Here is a 17975-nt window from a genome sequence, read left to right as displayed (position 1 = left end):
CAGATTACATATATAGTTAAATATAGATAAATTACATATAATTAAATACTGTAATAGCTCAAACCTAGCAAATATGAATACTGTGACAGTTGTCGCTCTGCAAGGGAGTCTGCTCCCCACACGTGTCACCCTGACATCTGCAGCTTGGACACAAAGGAACCCCATTCCTCGTTAAGGGTGTGCCATGGTTACAGGCAACACCGAAGAAAGAGCACATCAGTGAGGCAGAGGTTGTTTTGGCACTGAGGGTGTTGTCTTTTACTGGGGAAAATGCTGTAGACTTGCATGCAACTCAGTCCAGGCAAAGAGCGCTTCAGCAGGCATTCTCTCTCTCTCTCTCTCTCTCTCGCTCTCTTTCTTTCTCTTTCTCTTTCTCTCTCTGTCTTGACTGCTCAGTCACATCTTCATCCACATCACAACCCTGACATCTTCTTTGAGACCTCCACAGCTCTAGCCCTTAAACAGGTGTGCAGGACCCAGTTTATAGATGTACAGTTGAGTTGTTCATTGTTTTTCTGGAAGTTTTTTGGTTGGCTGTTGAGTCCCTGGAGACCTGTTTGTCTTCAGAGACAGCAGTGATGGCGACTTAGGAGAAATTTTCACACTGGCCTGCAGTTTCGATCTTGCGAGCAGCAGGTCCCAGCTCCACCTTGCATACTCGCTGGGCAAATTTCAGCGAGCACAGGGTCTCGCCCACATTCCGCTCCAGAGAGGAAATCTGGAGAACAAACAAGGGGAAACTCACAGACTGCTAGAAGATGCAAGCAATGATTCTGGGTAGAACAATCAAAGCACATTCTGTACATACTGTACTTACATACTGTCCTGTAATAATTGTGTCTTGTTGAGCATTCAGTACAATCAAGTTTGAATCTTTACATCTCTTAAGGCTGAAACACTACAGCGTTGTTTAAAAATATGAAATTCGTCTAATATGAAATGGGTACATATTTGTGTTACTTTACCTTACACAAGCAAAGGTATTTTGTCTCAAAGAATTTCACTGCAATGTAGTATGGCAAATTTATGCACATTGACATTTTTTTTCATCTGGTTTACCAAATCAAGGTGTGTTGTAATTCTTCTATCTATCTAGAGCTATCCCAGGTTCTCATATACTGCAGCTCATTGATTGATATGTAGGCTTAGACCACCGCTGCTTACCTGCACCACCATGGCGGTCTTATTGCCTTTGCCGAGGGAGTCCTGCAGCAGGTAGGTCAGCCTGGAGTTTCTGAACGGGATGTGTGTCTGGCGACCCCTCAGGGCCTGGATCACATCCCCCAGGGCGAGCAGGGAGCGGTTGATGTTTTGGGCCTCCTTCAGGCGCTCGCCCTCAGCCCCTGACTTCCACACCCGTTCTGAGCCAGCCAGGTCCACCAGGTTCAGCTTACCTGCAGTGAGCCAGGTGTGCCTGTCAACTACCTTGCCATGTCTGACCAGATATTATACACACTGAACAGATGTACAGCTCCGTGTGCTCAATATTGAAACTTCTGTTTCTACCATTACTGAAGTGTAAATTGTTCTGATCTATTGACTCCTTAAGAATTAATATGAAGGGGAGTGGTCAATCAGACAATCAGAACATCTACAGGTGGACTACTACATCTACTGCAACATGGACAAGATCAGGCTGCTAACAACCAGTGAACAACCAGAACGCCCTACACATGGAAGCAGGAAGATGGATGAGGGATAGAGCTGAATATCTGGGATGTGAAAATGACAGTGGATGACTTTTCTGTTCATCATCCATTAAAGTGAGACAGCCAGTAAAACATGGTATGTTAGTGACTCACCTGTGGTTTTGGCGCCGCTGGCGAGGTCCGTGCCCAGCACGGTGATGGTCAGCAGCGCGTGGGAGCGAGAGCTGTGCTGGTTCATCTGAGTGCCGAACGTGATGCGGTTCCGTCGGGCCACAGCCAGGATCTGAACACGACAAGCGATAGATGAAACAGTCGTCAAGAAATGCCTTTGGCTTTGGGCTTCAGACAATTCTCAGGTTGAAGGATCAGTTCAAAAGGCAAACGTTTAGCAACATTATGCAACAATGCCGATGACTGTTGAAGTCCATAGTTAGATATTGTTAGTTGCAGAGACTCACCTTCTTGATGTGCTGGAAGCTCCTGACCTCGATGACCCTGAGACCCGGAACATGCAGCTGGCCTGTCCCGTCTGGGTTGATCTTGATGTCCAGTTTCTCCCCATCCTTACTGAGCAGGTCTCTGTGGACCGCACACAAGACACATTCATATTTACTGTGGCCTCACCCAAAACCCACTGGGCTTGCTTTACAGGAATGACATATCTGAAAAAGAGCGAATCTGCGATAAGCTTGGATTCCCGTAAAACTGGCTCCTTTTTGTCTGCTCGTTGGTTGAAATATAGTTTCTCTGCTTAAGGAGGTTTACCTAAGAACCTCGTTGTAGATTTCCACCGAGCTGACACTTATGGAGTAACTCCACATGTCCTTCCTGTCCTCAATCTCACTGAAGAGGTGCTTCAGGGCTCGTTGGTTAATGCCTGGGTTCTCCACAGTGCCCTGTAAGCATGTAAACAGGGCTGTATATATGCATACATTACAACAGTCTGCAGCCCTGCTCCTGCAGAGACTGTTATACAGTTTTCACCTCATCTCGGCAATGCATGGAACAATACAAAAACACACTACATACCTCCATAGTGTAGGTTTTCCCAGAGCCTGTCTGCCCGTAAGCAAAAATGCAGACGTGATATCCATCAATGCAGGATGTCACCAGCGGCTCAATCTCCTGGAAAACCTAAGGTGGTGTGGAACACAGTCAACAGAGAGTTTCCAGAAAGCACTGCATCAGATGAGGATTACCAACACCCCTGTTACAACTTCGATGCTGTTCGTTTCAAAAATGAGCTCTAGTCACACTTTCCTCATTGCACTGCTATGATCAGTTTACAATGGCCACACTGACACTAGAAGGTTATGAGGTTACATTGCCAGCCATAAGACCACCAAAAACAGTTATTATAGGTAATGGCTTGATATCAAAGCTTGGTATACCATGTAGTCTAAGCTGCCTCAAACCACAGAAACTCAGACAAGCTCTGACTACATTAGAGCACATGACTTCTAGTAAATCTCTACTTGATTGTGGGTTTTCATTGTACATCAAGTAGGAAGTGAATGTTTCTTGTCTCATTCCAGTCAGTACCTCCTCTTGTGTAGCCTGTGGGTGGAAGACCTTGTCCAGTTCAAATGTGCGCCCTTTGCCTTTGCTCAGCACAGTGACGGCTGACTCGTTGTTGGGGTCCGTTGTCACGACCACTGCCTGCCCTTCTTCTTGCTGGTCCTCCTTCAGAACAGGTTTCACGCGACACAGCACGCGGATATTACCTGCCAACATGGGACATCCCACAGATGTTACCCAGCAAAAACACACCACACATGCATTTCATTCAGTAAAAACAACACACCAGAGGGGAAACCAGTTGTGTTGGTCATTTTATCCACTTGAATTGTGGGTAATTTCAGGTGTGATGCACCAGTGATTTAATTTCCCACAGGTCAAGGCTCAGTTTGTCGGTGATACCCCACCCCTCCCCCCCAGCCTCCCATTTTGTCATACCTTTGAGCTCCACCAGTTGCTCATGGTACTTCCTGCGCAGAGCCACTTCCTTCCTGTACTTCTCAAGTAGGTCCTTATTGGCCTCAGACATCTCACTGATTACAGCTGAAAGCTGCAGAGGACCAAATCAGGACTTCAACATGTTGTCCTATACGCAGAAATGGGGGGTGGGCTGTGTACCAGAGGGCTATGAGTTCAATGCTCTGGTGGGACACTAGTGTTGTACACTTTAGAAAGACAAATAACATGAATTGGTCCAAAAAATCCAAATGTATAATTAATAATCATATTATTAATTAAAAAAAACTCTATTTCTAAAACACCTTTTGTACAATGAGGTTGCATTCCAAAGGGCATCACAGTGCAAGCCAGGCAAGCATATATTGAAAAAAAAATCCATTATATATGGATAACGTGGACGTTAAATGAATAATTCATAAATATAAGCTATGTACTGGTAAGTACTCCAGAGAAATAGTGTCAAATCAAACAAAACTTCACCAATGACACTGTCTGTGCTGAACATTTGAGTGACAAATTTCTAATGGCATTTTGACAAAGGTACTTAGTTAAAAAAAACATGAGGGTATGCTCAAACAGGTGTACACATCAGCGAAGGTGATTGATAGAGGCCCCCCCCCCCACACCTGTTTCTTGGCCTCGACGATGGCAGCTCCGTAGAAGTCGGAGAAGTTGCGAACCTGGCTGCGCAGGCTGGCGTAGTCGGTCTTCATGGAGCGCAGGGTGGGAGGCAGGGCTGCCAGACGCTGCTGCAGGGCTGATGAGGGACACAGACAGAGGCTGCTGTGGCAGTCTGGGCCTGGGAGGACTGTCACATGCCTGCGTATCTACACTTATGTGTGACAGTGCCTTATGCAACAGGAACATGATGATCTCACATGCTCTATGTCCACCTCAATCTTGCTGTATTTGTATACTGCTCGATTTGATTGATGTAAGAGAAGGGCACATTTTTGCACCTGCAGGTTTCCTCTACGCAGGAAGCGTGAGACGCACCCGTGACCTGTCCCCCCCAGCTTCCTATGTGCAGGTGGAGTGAGACGCACCCGTGACCTGTCCCCCCCAGCTTCCTATGTGCAGGTGGAGTGAGACGCACCCGTGACCTGTCCCCACCAGCTTCCTATGTGCAGGTGGAGTGAGACGCACCCGTGACCTGTCCCCACCAGCTTCCTCTGTGCAGGTGGAATGAGACGCACCCGTGACCTGTCCCCACCAGCTTCCTCTGTGCAGGTGGAGTGAGACGCACCTGTGACCTGTCCCCACCAGTTTCCTCTGTGCAGGTGGAGTGAGACGCACCCGTGACCTGTCCCCACCAGCTTCCTCTGTGCAGGTGGAGTGAGACGCACCTGTGACCTGTCCCCACCAGTTTCCTCTGTGCAGGTGGAGTGAGACGCACCTGTGAACTGTTCCTGCAGGTTCTGCAGGTGCTGCTCGGAGCACTCAGCTGCAGCCTTCACGGCCTCCTCCTTCCGCTCCTCCAGGTGCCCGATCTCTCTCAGCAGCTCCTCCCGGAGCTTCCCGATCTCCACCTCATAGGCAGCAATCTGTCCAGGGGCAGGACTGTCATACCAATGCAGCTGCCGTGTCAGCATCATATCAGTTGTAGTTTGAATAATGCTGAGGTACCTTATGCTGCAGGTTAGCGGTGACCTCGTCTGAACGCCTGAGAAGCCCTTCCAGGTGCCTGCACTTCTCGTTCTGGCTGGACAGCTTGTCAGCCAATCGCTCATTCCCATCCCTGGCCTCAGCCAGTTGTCTTAATGTTGCAGGTGATTCCACCTCCACTGTCTGAGTAACATACTGCAGAAAAAAGGAAAGCCAGAGTATAGCCATATTCAAACTATGTGCAATAATTTGTTTTTAATTTAGTGTGCAAGCAAATAATAATTCCCCCACTTTCCCTGCTAATTGCAACATAAACCCGTAAAACCCACATTTGAACTCGTCCTTTGTCCTGTTACCTGCAAAAAAAGAATGTCTGTGGGTAAGGTCCTCATTAATGATTTCTGTCTGATGAACAGTCATTCTAATATCCCCACACCACAGACTTGAGCCAGGATACAAGCTCTACAGACAGACACCTTCCAGAACAAACCTCCTCATTGCCATAATACGGAAAGGAGTTGAGGCATGCCAGAGAAACTTCACCTCTGTCCATGACTAGCAGGTGCTCTTTGTATTAATTTTAAATATTACATCACAAATAATGCCTTTTGGCTGGGCCAAAGCCAAGACAAAGATTGTTAAAAAATGTATTATTATTATACATAGGTATTAAGAAGAAAGACAGCCTTAATTGGACTGTTCTTACCATCACAGGTTTCCTCTATGCAGGTAGCCTTGGGCTGTTCTTTATTTCTAAGTAGTCTTTGAAATTCTACATTTTTAAATCTTTATTAAAGCTGAGAAATGTTCTGACAGTGCCCTTTGTTATTAATTTACCACCTTCTTAGGAAATAACACGAAAATTCATCATTTTGACTGCACTTAAGACTTCAGCTTAAAACTTTACTGTACTCACTCTGGGTATAATTTGTCCCCCAGACACTGCTGCAGAGATATTTTATCCTTTATGAAATGTACATGGTTTTTTTTTGGTCTGGCCTGCTTTTCAGCCTCAATAGATGATTTATTCACTTGTTAGACATCTTTATCTAGGTTATTTTTTGCAGCATGCATTCTACACCTCCCACATTATGCAGCTCACACACATCCCAAACCAAGTTTGCATGTGACCTTTTTTAATGATGATAGCCCCGATCCTCATGGTTTATCCATACCAGAATAATACAGCGCATGCTATTTGGGGTCTGTAGATTGGTCTGTGAGGCTACTAATGGATTCCTATTCTTGTAAGTAGGGCAGAAATCAAAGCAAGCTGGGCAATCATGCAGAAGTCACCAGCCAACAGTGTGGTGGGGAGGTGGGGGGGGGGGGAGTGATTCCGTTCCCAGCTGGGGTGTCCTACCTTGACTAGCGGCTCCTTGCTGCGCTCCTTGTCCAGCTCCAGCTGCAGCTCCCTCAGCCGCTCCTCCCTCCTCCTCAGCTCCTCCCCGCGCCTCCACTCGGCCTGCTCGCTCCTGTGTTCCAGACGGGACAGCTGCTCCCCCCGCTGCTGCAGCGAGCTCTCCAGCTGCTGCACCCGGCTCCGCAGCGTTTCGTTCTCCTGGAGCGGGAGCACAGCGCAAACCTGGATCCCTCTCAGCTCCAAACACATGCAGGAGGTCTCTCGATCCAACCCAGAGAGATGGGCCTGCCTCTAAGTAACTGGCACACTTGGCTGTTTGTTCTATCGGACAGCACATGGTTCAGTTAAGACCTATGTGATGCTTATCGCAATGGTATGGTCGCATTAAAAATAAAAAATAAAAATGGTAAAATCATTCAGTCATTGAGAATCATTGAGAAATATCCCACAGGTAAGTTATTGTCATTTTCCTACTTGTGGAAGTAGTGGATCAAAACAGCAGAGATTATTATTATTATCAATCACTGTCACTCTGCATTCTGTGTTGGTTCTGGCCTCTGGAATGGCTGCTTCTCAATAGGAATGTTCACAAGCAAAAAAACCTGAGCAGACTGTATCATTAACTGTTGCCACTGTAAATACAAGAATTCTACTTGTCTTGATAAGAACTCAAAGTGCAAAGTTTGTAGGGACTTCTGTGAGACAGAGAGAGGGATTCCCCACAGGGTTGTTGTGATCAAAGCAGGCAGTTTTGTTAATGTGGAAAGCATCCTGTCCATCTGCTTCCCACACTTTGACCTTTAAAGTATAAAATCAAAATGTGTGAAAGAAGCCTTTACCTAATTTAACCTCTTGCATTTCCTGGCAATTGTTTGTGTCTGCTCATTTTTGACCTTGGCAGGGATTTCTCTATGTACTGCAGGGTGGTGTTTGAGACTGCAACATCACATCTGTTTTTTTACATGTGCAGGTCCCACATAACTTAGTAAATATCCCAAATAGTTTAGTAACTATTACTCTCTGGCCATGATTAAATAAAAAATAGCAAGATAAAAAATAACAACACCTATAGATCCTCTCCCTGAGAGGAATTCCTCCGCATCAGGAGGGTGATAAGGTTTAACTGGAGGCTGTGAGAGAGCAGACGTGGTGAAGTGCATCTGCAGAATGGATCCTCACCAGCTAAGCTGTCTCCAGTCATAAAAAGTGATGACATTGATTGCTTGCTTTGGTTTGGCAATCAGAGTTGTTTCTTTTTCATTGCCAGACCAGAGCAGTATGATCAAGTTTGAGCATGCACTAAGCATGAAAGATTTCTCTAGAGATAATACTGATACGCTGTGTCTTGCTTTCTCAATCATTTTTAGCCTGCCAAATTGTGTATATGCTTCAATTGTTTTGAATGCTTTAAATGCTTTAATTCTTGTCTATTGGTGTACAATTCCTGCATATTTTTGAAATTGTTTATGTTAGTCTTCAGTATTTCTATGACCTTGGTAGGGTTGGCTACAATACCTTCTTCTACCACTGGTTGGTTTTCTTTGACAGTCTCATTAGGATTGTATTTCCCAAGAGGACATTGAATATATCTGCAGACACAAGCAGTTTCTTATCGTGAGGACACAAGCACTGCAATGGACCTCTCTACTTAATGATGCAAGCAGTGGTCTGAGCGTCTTGCCTTGATGACATGTATCATGGGTGTCGCAGTTTGATGACCCGAGCAATACCACAGGAGTCTCACCTGGATGAGCACAGAGCTGGACTGGGAGGGAATGACGGACAGCTGCTGCAGGAGGCCCTGGGTCACACTCAGGCTCTGCTTCAGACTCTCATTCTCAGCTGACAGGCAAAGCACTCGCTTCTCCGAGTCTGTCACTCCCTGTGGAGGGACAGCACTCTACAGATCAAACTACTGCTCCAGTACAGCTAAAACCATAACAGAAAACCAAGCACTTATTTCTTTCATTTCCTCTTAAAATGTGTTTAAAAAATCACATTCAAAATGGCTTCTTTTACCTTCTTAAATTTTTCAACTCCCTTGAATTAGCCAAGTTTTTCTATCCTTCACATCTTAATTATAGAACAGAGCATCGGGACAGTGTTAAAAGGGACACGCACATTCCATTTCTTCACCATTACATAACTCTGTAAGCTGTGCTGAAGGTAAATATTCAGCTTGCTGGTGTGACTCACAGATTCAGTTCTCAGTTTGGCCAGCTCCTCCTCTCTTTCCTTGATGCAGTGCTTGAGCTCTTCAATCTGTGGAAGAAAAGCTCTGAAATTAGAACACCTTACAAATAAACAGATTCTGTGATCTGGTGACTGATGGTAGTATACTTAGCTTCCCTTGTCTAGTCAGGTTGCAGGGGCTGAATAGTGTTATTCTCACACTCACTGGTCTGGGAGTGTTGTTAGCCTGGTCTGACACTATTGCTCATTCAACTTAAATGGATACACTTCTGTTCTTTTGTGCTGGAACTTTAATGTAATGTAAAGCCATGGCTTTGCTAGTCCTGAAAAATCCTTTCATTGGGTGAATGTGTACTGCAGGTGTGCTGTATCTGTTTCTGTAAGATCTACAGTGGTTTCTGTTATGCTGCTCCTGCTACCAGACCACCCACAGTTGTTCAGGTGTCCTCTACCCTACCTGCTAATGGATCGGTGAGTGTGTGTGTACCGCACCTGCTGCTGGAAGGCCTGGACGCGAGAGTGCCGGTCCTGGTCCTTCTGCTCCAGCTGGGTGTGCAGTGAGTGGAGCTCCCCCTTCAGCTGGCTCCTCTCCCCCTGCAGTCCACACAGAGACTCCACCAGCTTGTGCAGGCCCCCCTTGGGACCTGGGGCAGGGCCACACTCACCTACAACGACAACAACAATATTGACATCAGAGTCATAACCTCTAAAGTTTCATCATGACTCCACTCCACTACGTCACTCTAAAATCATCATCATCATCATCCTCTTTATCATAAGAGATTGAGCTATGATCTTGTTTTCTGTGTTTTGAGATCTCTTGAAACTGCATAACTCTGGTGCTGGTCTGGGTCTCGGCACAAAACCTAAATCTTTTTTATGGTCAGTCTTGATCTTGATCTTGATCTTAGCGCATTAGGGCTGGGTCTGGGTCTTGACTCCATCTCTGACATCAATGCAACCTTTTTTTAGAGTTACATGGCCTGGGCGAGACCTATTTTGAGAGACTGTGGAAAGGATAAACTTAGAAATCAATCAATGTCAAATCATAAAAAGCTCATTTACAGACACCATGGTGTGTAAGAGAACAGAGGAGGCCAGTGGAGAAAGAGAGAGTCTCGTGTTGCGGAGTCCATTACTGGGAACACATCCCACGCCTCACGTGTGGCCTTCACATACTTAAGAGACCAGGGATTTAAAGCACTTACCATTCACACAGACATTTGCCTAACTTCATATAGCTCAAACAACGGACAGATTAATATGCCCGGTAACACCTTTAATCAGCGTCCCCTCATGAATGATTTATGTCCACTGTAAAGTGTTATTTTCATTTCATGAGCTGAACACCAGACAGAGGCAAGTAAATTTAGTTTTGCAATCTTGTGCTGTCATGTAATGGGAAAAGAACTCTGGGATGTAAAAAGTATAACATAACTAATGTATAAGGTATAAAAGTACTTCATTCTCTGATTGTTGCACTGAATGTTGTAAATATGTCCGCTCCACTGTGATATATGCCCAGTGGTCCTGTCAATGGTTGACCCTGGAAAGAGATGAGCTATGAAACTGATTACCATAAAATGCAAGGGAACCAACACAACTGTGCTAATGATGTATGATTGCTAATATGAGTCATAAAGACTTCATGTTCAATAACCAAATATAAGCACTTGACCCTCTGAACGCACATACTACATACTAACATAAGCCTTTATCTGCTTGAAACATATTCAAGCAGATATTGAATTCAGGTACTCAAAATATTATTAAATACTACTAGATAAATGCACTGCTTGAATGAACAATTATGTCATATAAAGATAAATCTCTCATTCTGTTTGATTTTTAATGAAGTCAATATATTACCAAATAGCACTTCAAGACAAAAACCTTGAAGCTACAATACAATCTTTAATCATCAAAGTAATGACATTGACCACCAAGAGGGGGTTGGGGGTTGGTAAGACATACAATGAGAGGAAAGAGTGATGAGATACTGCTCTTTTACAGCCAGTCCTCTCTCATGCGCAATGAAATTGATAAGAGACGTGATTACACTTGAGGGATTGTCGATACGTCTTCGCATGCAGGCTGAGAGTGCAGCCTGTTCCAAAAGGAGCCCATCGATTAAATTCAAGGTCCCTCTCTAGTACAAGGGATGCTGTTTCAGGGGAAACCAAATCAGATAGAATGCTGATAATGACAACACACAATTTTACAGTAAAACATGTAACCATCATTCCGGCATGGGTGGAAGACTAGGTACACGCTAGTGTATTTAACTCTTGAACAACAAGGATATTAATGGTAAATTAGTTCCCATCGGCTGAGAGAAGGGGGATTTGTTACTTGCATCTGCTAAACAAGTGGGTGCCTGAAAATAAAAAATGGACAGATTGTTATTTATTTAAGACTATGTCAAGCCCACCCCTTCTACAGAGGCTAATTTTTCACTTAACCCTCAAAGACAGGTGATGAATCGGCTGAGGCAGTGTGACATCACACTGGGCGATAATTAAACAGCTGATGGTACATAACCTTGTTTCCAAGTGTACAGTTTTGAACAAAGGCAAGCCCGTTCAGGCATTTGAATTCATTAGAAAATGGACAAGTAAACATCTGACCAGCAGCAGAGCAAGTTACTACATAAGGGAGACACACGCTGTGGCCTTAGGCAGAGCTGACTACTATCAAAGAGAATACAGCCTCCCCCCGCCACTTCACGGTCAATCTCCTACAGCAGCGCCGCGCGCTCCCTGGTGCAAGCTATTTATACCACGGGAGCACACGTGGAGGTCGCCACGTGCAGGAGGGCCATAAGTGCACTCGCCATGTAAGACACAAAAGCACTCACAAGGATGCATGTTTTATTGATGACAAAAAGCTACTGAGTCACCCTGAGTGGAGAGCAGAGCCATGAGCTTGCTCTGTGCAGCCAGATATATATAAACACTGGTAAGCACAGAAGGAGACAAAGAGAGAGGGAGAGAAAGAGAAAGAGTGAGAGAGAGATTCTATATTGGAATGTTCACTCATCTATATATCTGATATCCACCTGGTATTTGATGATGATGATGATGATGATAATGATGACTATTGTTATTACTATTAATAACTTTTACATTAAATAGTTTAGCAGATGCTCTTATCCAGAGTGACTTACAAAACTGCAAACAAAACATATCTTATGTACTTATCCTTAGATATATTATTAAAAATAATGATTCCCCCCCTTCAGATGAGATGTTGGTAGATGAAGAGTACTGTATCTGCGGTGGCTGGCCAATGTCCATATTTGGCAGTCTTTCAATCTGACCATATCATCATCGCCTAGTTTCATTAGCTAAAGAGAACGCTTGATTCCCCACCTTAGCTTATGTGCGGAGAGCATTCTTGATTAAAATGTCAGCGACGCATGACCCAGGTGTTCCCTGCCTCCGCTCTATTTATACAAAGTGCTTTCAGAATCTTGAAAGACACTATATAAATGTTAATCATTATTAATTATTATATTAAGTGCTACTGTGGGCATTTTATAGCAAACAGCACTTGGTGACCTTAAAGCACTCAGAAAGGGGATGGTCATCTGCCTCACACAGAGCATCTGGTCAAATCTGTTCAGACAGCTTCCCTGTAAAACACAAATGCCCAGGACAGCTTTGAGGTCAATTACAGTGGCGCTGTTTTTACACAGTCTTTGGTTTATCCGTTAGTCCAGCATGATCTGTCCAAATGACTTCGCAAATTTAAGCAATGAACAAACCACCGATCCAACTTTCAGATCTCAGATTTTACATCTTAAAAAATGCAATCTAATTATGCAGCTGGGTTTATACCAAATACCACACCATGCAGCTTTATAAGAAAGTTGGCAGCTAGGCCAATTCCAAATGTTGCTGAAGTAATTACAAAATTCCCCAAAATCGGTTTATCCAACAAGTACATAAGCTCCAAGATATTTACCCGTCTGTCTGCTTTGCTGCATCTTTTCGAATTTTTTCCCACGACTGCAAGTACTAGAATCTTCCTCAACTACTTCTTCCTGAGACAAACATTTCTCCCAGGTAAACTAGCTTGAGCTTCACACACTCCATGTCTCCATCCCTGAGAGTAACCATCAAAAAAAATTCTAATACATACAGATAACCTTGTAAGAGAAGTTTGGATTCGACACATTACTCCTTTACAGTACAAGTGACCAAACTATTGTTACACATTTCTTATTATGCATCATATAAGGATTTGAAAAATATTAACTCACATAGCATAGTCTACTGTTACTGTAACTAAACTGTCTATTGGGTTGAGCTATCTGAGGATGACACCAATGTTCACTTTCACTCCCTTGGTCCTTTCCTCCAACCCTACTTTCCTTCTCTCCCAATCTCCTGACTATGCTCTCCCCTCCATCCCCCATCTCCTCCTCCTCTCTCTGTCCCTCTCTCCTTCTCTCCTTCATTCTCACCCTTCCTTTTCCCTCCATTTCCCTGTCTGCACCCTTCCTTTCCCCCTTCTCTTTCTGCCTATCTCCGCCCACCCCCAGCTCTCACCCTCAGGCCCCTGCGGGGAGCTTTGCTGCTGTGTGATGACCTCCTCCAGGCTCTCGATGACGCTGCGCTTGTCCCGCAGCCGCTGGCGGTAGGAGGCACGCAGGGCCTTGAGCTGGCGGCGGTGCTGCACCCGGTGTCGCCGCAGCTGGTGCCGGTACTGCTCCGCCTGCTGCTGCATTTGCTGCAGGTGGGAGTACTGCTCCAGGAAGCTCAGCAGGTGAGACATCACAGCCACCAGCGGAGACTCGGGCGCCTGGGGAGCATGAAGCACATTCCTCACGTTTATGCTCGCTCTGGCTGACACTTTCATCGACTGCAGCATCATCGACTTGCCTTACACCAACAAAACAAATGCCTCCTTCATCTTGATTCAGGAAACATAGCCACTACTCCTCACTGCTGTCCAAGAATGAAGCTTCATATCAGGTTCATGTGGCCTCATGAACCCCATAATGGCTACCATGTACTGTGAATCACTGTTATAAATGAACCAATGAAAATATTTTGCTCTCCAAAGCGCTTGAATTGGTTCAACTCAATGAGTAGGTGATACCACATGGTAGTTTCCACCACTGTCTGGTTCAAGAGGCCTCACCCATGCATTGCTACTTTATACCACGGTACCTTTCCTGCAGCCTCCTGGACATTGGAAGCCCTCCTCTTCTCTGCTTCCTGCTTGAAGGACAGGAAAGCAGCCAGAGGGGTGCTAGCTATCTCCAAAAAGTCTTCATCACCACCCTCATCTTCATCACTGAGTGACAGGCCATCACTATCACTGCTACTGCCTGCATGAAAATAACAACAAATTATTATTATTATTATTATTATTATTATTATTATTACTGCATGGGAGGAATAGAGTGCTGTACAGTACCTGCAGAACAGTGATGATTAATTTAACTGCTAGTAACATGATGATATATAAATTAATAAATGTATGAATAACACATACTGCCAGAGTCAGTCTGTCTGCCACAGCCCCTTCTCCTCATACTGGGGGTGTGGCCATTTTTCCTCCTGCTCCCTGTTTCCATGGAAACATGCCCAGGTTCCTGATCATTCCAGGAGAGAGAGAGACAGGGGTGTAAAAAAGGAAAAACATGTATGTGATCCAAGCATTGCCTCACTACTTATCACAAAAAAAATCACCAGCAAAAGGAATCTGTGTGTCATGTAATGTAAAGTACACTGATATAAAAAAAGATCATTAATGGTCAAATCATCTGCTTTATATAAATTCAGACTGTACTGGCAGTCTTTCTGTTTTTGGCTTCAACAACCAGAGCAGTTCCCCAGTGCAACCATTTGCGTTCAGCTTCAATATTTTGGGTGAAACTCTGGGATTTCACAGCCTTCAGGCAACTGCTAAATCTTCTCCACAGAGACAACAGTGGTGGCTGCATCCTCAGCAGCATCCTTTCCCGAAAAGCAATGTCTATTTTAACTGCACAGTACTGGTTCAAGACACACTTCTCTTGGTCGCTGTGGATATGGATCTGCAGGTGCCACATCACAGACAAATCCCCACAGACAGGGGAGGGGGGGGGGGTGTCAGTGTGTTCTAAGTGTGCACAAAGCACATACCTGAGCTGTAGCTCCACCTGGCTCCTCCCCCTCAAGGGCTGCCTCCTCCTCCTTCTTGAAGACGGTGTAGAAAATGTAGACTAGGAGGGAGTAGAAGGCATACATCTCCACACGCGTTCAGATCCACTCAGGAGACCGCAGGAATGAGCACATCAAGCGAGATCCGCGCTTTAACAGGAGGCACTGATTAGGGGTGCTGAGAGAAGAGGTGATTGGCAAACCTCCTTCCCAGCTTCCTCAATTCCTCTCAGGGAACACTCTCAGGAGCACCAATTCTGAAATCCCCGTCTTCTTCAAATGGACGAAACGCTGACCAATACCACCATTGACAGCCTGGTGAATATGAATCTTTTTGCCTCATCAAATCTTTGTGAAGGTCAACCCTTTGTTCCCCACCTCGTTTCAGTGGATAAAAAACAACATTGATCCGATTTCACCGGTTCTTTCCCCCGTCGCCCCGTAAGCTCCTGCAACACCGTCTCCAAACGTCTCCACACGGGACTGGTCTTCCTCCCGCCGTTCGCTCTCCGCCCCGCGTTCCCTTTACATTTTCCCCCTCTCAATGTCAGAATTCCCACACACCTCATCTCCTCTCAGCTGCAGCATCATCCTTGCACTGTGCTGCCGACAGAGCTGGCTGCTACAATGAGGCAATCCACCAGCCCCTCACCCCCCCTTCTCCTCCCCACCCCCACCTCCGTGCTCCATCCACAGGCTGCAGCTGCACGGAGCATGCCCAGTGCATCTCCCCTCTCCTCTGCAGTACCAAAGAAGCGGTGATGGAGATTGATTGGGCTCCAGCTCCGGGCTGTCAGGTGTCGTGTTTTAGTGCAGCATCGTGGCTGGAGGCAAAACCAGGTCTCTGAAATCTGCAGGGTAGCGTCTGCGAGCTCTGACCTGGAACTATTGCTGGTTGTTTTACCTTTTAACTTACGGTTCTTTTCTTAGCTGGGGTGTCCAGAATCTTGGAAACATGATGTACCACAGCAACAGTGATCTGTGCCGAGAGCAGAGGAGTGCTAAAGAGTAGCTGATCACTGTGTCAGGAAAAAGGATCCTATCTTTTTAAGAAAGGCACTGTAGCTGCTGTCTCAGTAATTGCTGTAAGTAGTTGTGGTAATTATCCGGTGTCAAAACATGTACATGCATCATTATGCAAATCCAAAACTATAATCAATCAGAACAGTTGCACCCTAAAAGATGTGTCAAGTTCCAAACACCTTGGGCTGTGCTTCAAAGTATTAAACTTGACATTCAAAATATCAGAAAATTAAAGCTGTGTTTTCTATTTTAAACATAAATCATAAACTGGTGCCTTGAAGTGATAGTTTGATTTTGGTGACAGTTTGAACGCATGCGGCAGCTTTGTCCCTGCACATACTGGATTTCTTACAACTTGTAAGCTCCTTTCACATCACTGTATTAAGCATCAACAGCTTGGTTGGACCTCTTCCTGGTATGCTGCATTTCATAATTTAAAAAGCTATTCTAAGAGAATTGGCAATCTAACTGAACTCTGTTTATATTTGGAAACTGAAGAAAAGTCCCTCTTGGAGCTGGATTATTTTTAATGTACCAAGAATTAGAAGTGAGCTTGGGAAAAGAGTATGGCTCCCCATGGTCCTGGAATAAAACTACTTTACACTTTACACAAAATTTTATCTCTTTATATGACTATAACTCCACATTACAAAGCCTGTCATAGGAAGTGTATACATACATTTAAGACTTGAAAATATTATTTTATCTGGCTGTGTGATTTTTCTATTTTTAGGATCTGTTATATTTTCAATACTGTTCACCAAACAAGTGTAAAATGTTTTAAAAAATGGCATAAATAAAAAGCTGCTCCTGTTGCCAGGTTTTCAATATCGTAATTAGAAGGCGAGTAAAATTATACTGAATTCTGGCTTTAATAGGGGGCTCAGCTAGCCAGCCCGGAATGACTACAGGCATTTAAGTGCTGAGTGCAGCACAACCTGCCACAGTGCGGGGCAGCGCATCAGCAATGTCCACCCTGGGTCTGACCACACGGGAATAAAAGTGCATGCATGCTCTGCAATACCACAGTGACAAGAACAAAAAATAGTGTTTGTTATAATCTTATTATAGCTCACTGCACTCTTAAAAATGGTAATGACAACAATAAAAACATGATATGTTACTTGACATCTTTATATGTTTTAATGAAATACATCTTGATCTTAACTGGCTCTCAGTTTGCAGATAGTGGTGATCCAGAAATAAAGAGGCAGCAAAATGCAAAGAGTCTTGAATCTTAAGAAGCTAAGATGCAGCTTTGACATCATCTAGACACTGCAGCTGTTTTAATGCAAATAAGACTTGTGGGGTGGGAGCTAAGCACTGACTATGGGTAACTTTGGGAGCTAGGCCCTCAGGTACTAAACGTGCATGTGAAGGGGTGGGGCAATACCCCCAAGGAAGGTGCATGACCTGATCACTCAGCTGTGGGAATGTCAGCCTAGATGAGAACACCAAACACTAAAATGTAATGTATATTTTGCAATTCATGCAAATACCCTTTGGCACTTTACACAAGATTAAACACGAAAATTTAAACGAACCTAAACTTCAGCTTTCAGGATCAGGCACGTGAAAGGAGCTAAGTACTAAACCCTGACTGAAAATAACAAATTCTACATGCAACTCTGATACAGCCTGGAAGTGAGTTCCAAAGCCAAGGTGTACAACAGGCAGAAACTCCTCTTCCCATTTTTATGGTATTATGAGGGATCAGTACTTGCCGAACAGAGTACAATTAGAAGTACAGGGATCAAACAGACCCTGTACAGCCAGTAAAAATGGCCCCATGAAGGGCTTTATATAAGCAGATCTTTGACTTCATCATTTAACAGGGAAACAATACCGCAACCTCAGAACATGGGTAATGTGCTATGAGGAGCACATGTGAGTGAGCACTCTGATGACTGCATTTTGGAAGAAGTGTATATAAAGTATACTATATATGCTATATAAAGTATTCCAATAGCCTAAATGAAAATAAGATGTCTCCACCAATGAGCTAAATGC

At 44.6% G+C, this 17975-nt stretch overlaps 1 protein-coding gene across 1 annotated transcript; it reads right to left on the bottom strand.

Moving 5' to 3' along the window:
* Positions 1 to 3: 3 nt before the first annotated feature.
* si:ch211-257p13.3 (kinesin-like protein KIFC3) lies at positions 4 to 15582 on the bottom strand. Its single transcript, XM_036539099.1, has 19 exons — positions 14925 to 15582; positions 14293 to 14392; positions 13965 to 14125; positions 13341 to 13593; positions 9280 to 9452; positions 8791 to 8856; positions 8339 to 8476; positions 6595 to 6792; positions 5253 to 5426; positions 5023 to 5170; positions 4253 to 4383; positions 3606 to 3717; positions 3192 to 3373; positions 2679 to 2783; positions 2415 to 2545; positions 2108 to 2228; positions 1803 to 1932; positions 1165 to 1394; positions 4 to 718 (listed from the first exon to the last, which is right to left on the bottom strand). The coding sequence occupies exons 1-19, from the start codon at positions 15027 to 15029 to the stop codon at positions 587 to 589; spliced, it is 2790 nt and encodes a 929-aa protein (XP_036394992.1). The 5' UTR covers positions 15030 to 15582; the 3' UTR covers positions 4 to 586.
* Between the last annotated feature and the right edge of the window lie 2393 nt (positions 15583 to 17975).

The sequence above is a fragment of the Megalops cyprinoides genome, chromosome 10, assembly GCF_013368585.1.
Source record: "Megalops cyprinoides isolate fMegCyp1 chromosome 10, fMegCyp1.pri, whole genome shotgun sequence".
NCBI classification, from domain to species: domain Eukaryota; kingdom Metazoa; phylum Chordata; class Actinopteri; order Elopiformes; family Megalopidae; genus Megalops; species Megalops cyprinoides.
This window is presented reverse-complemented; position numbering and strand designations above follow the sequence as displayed.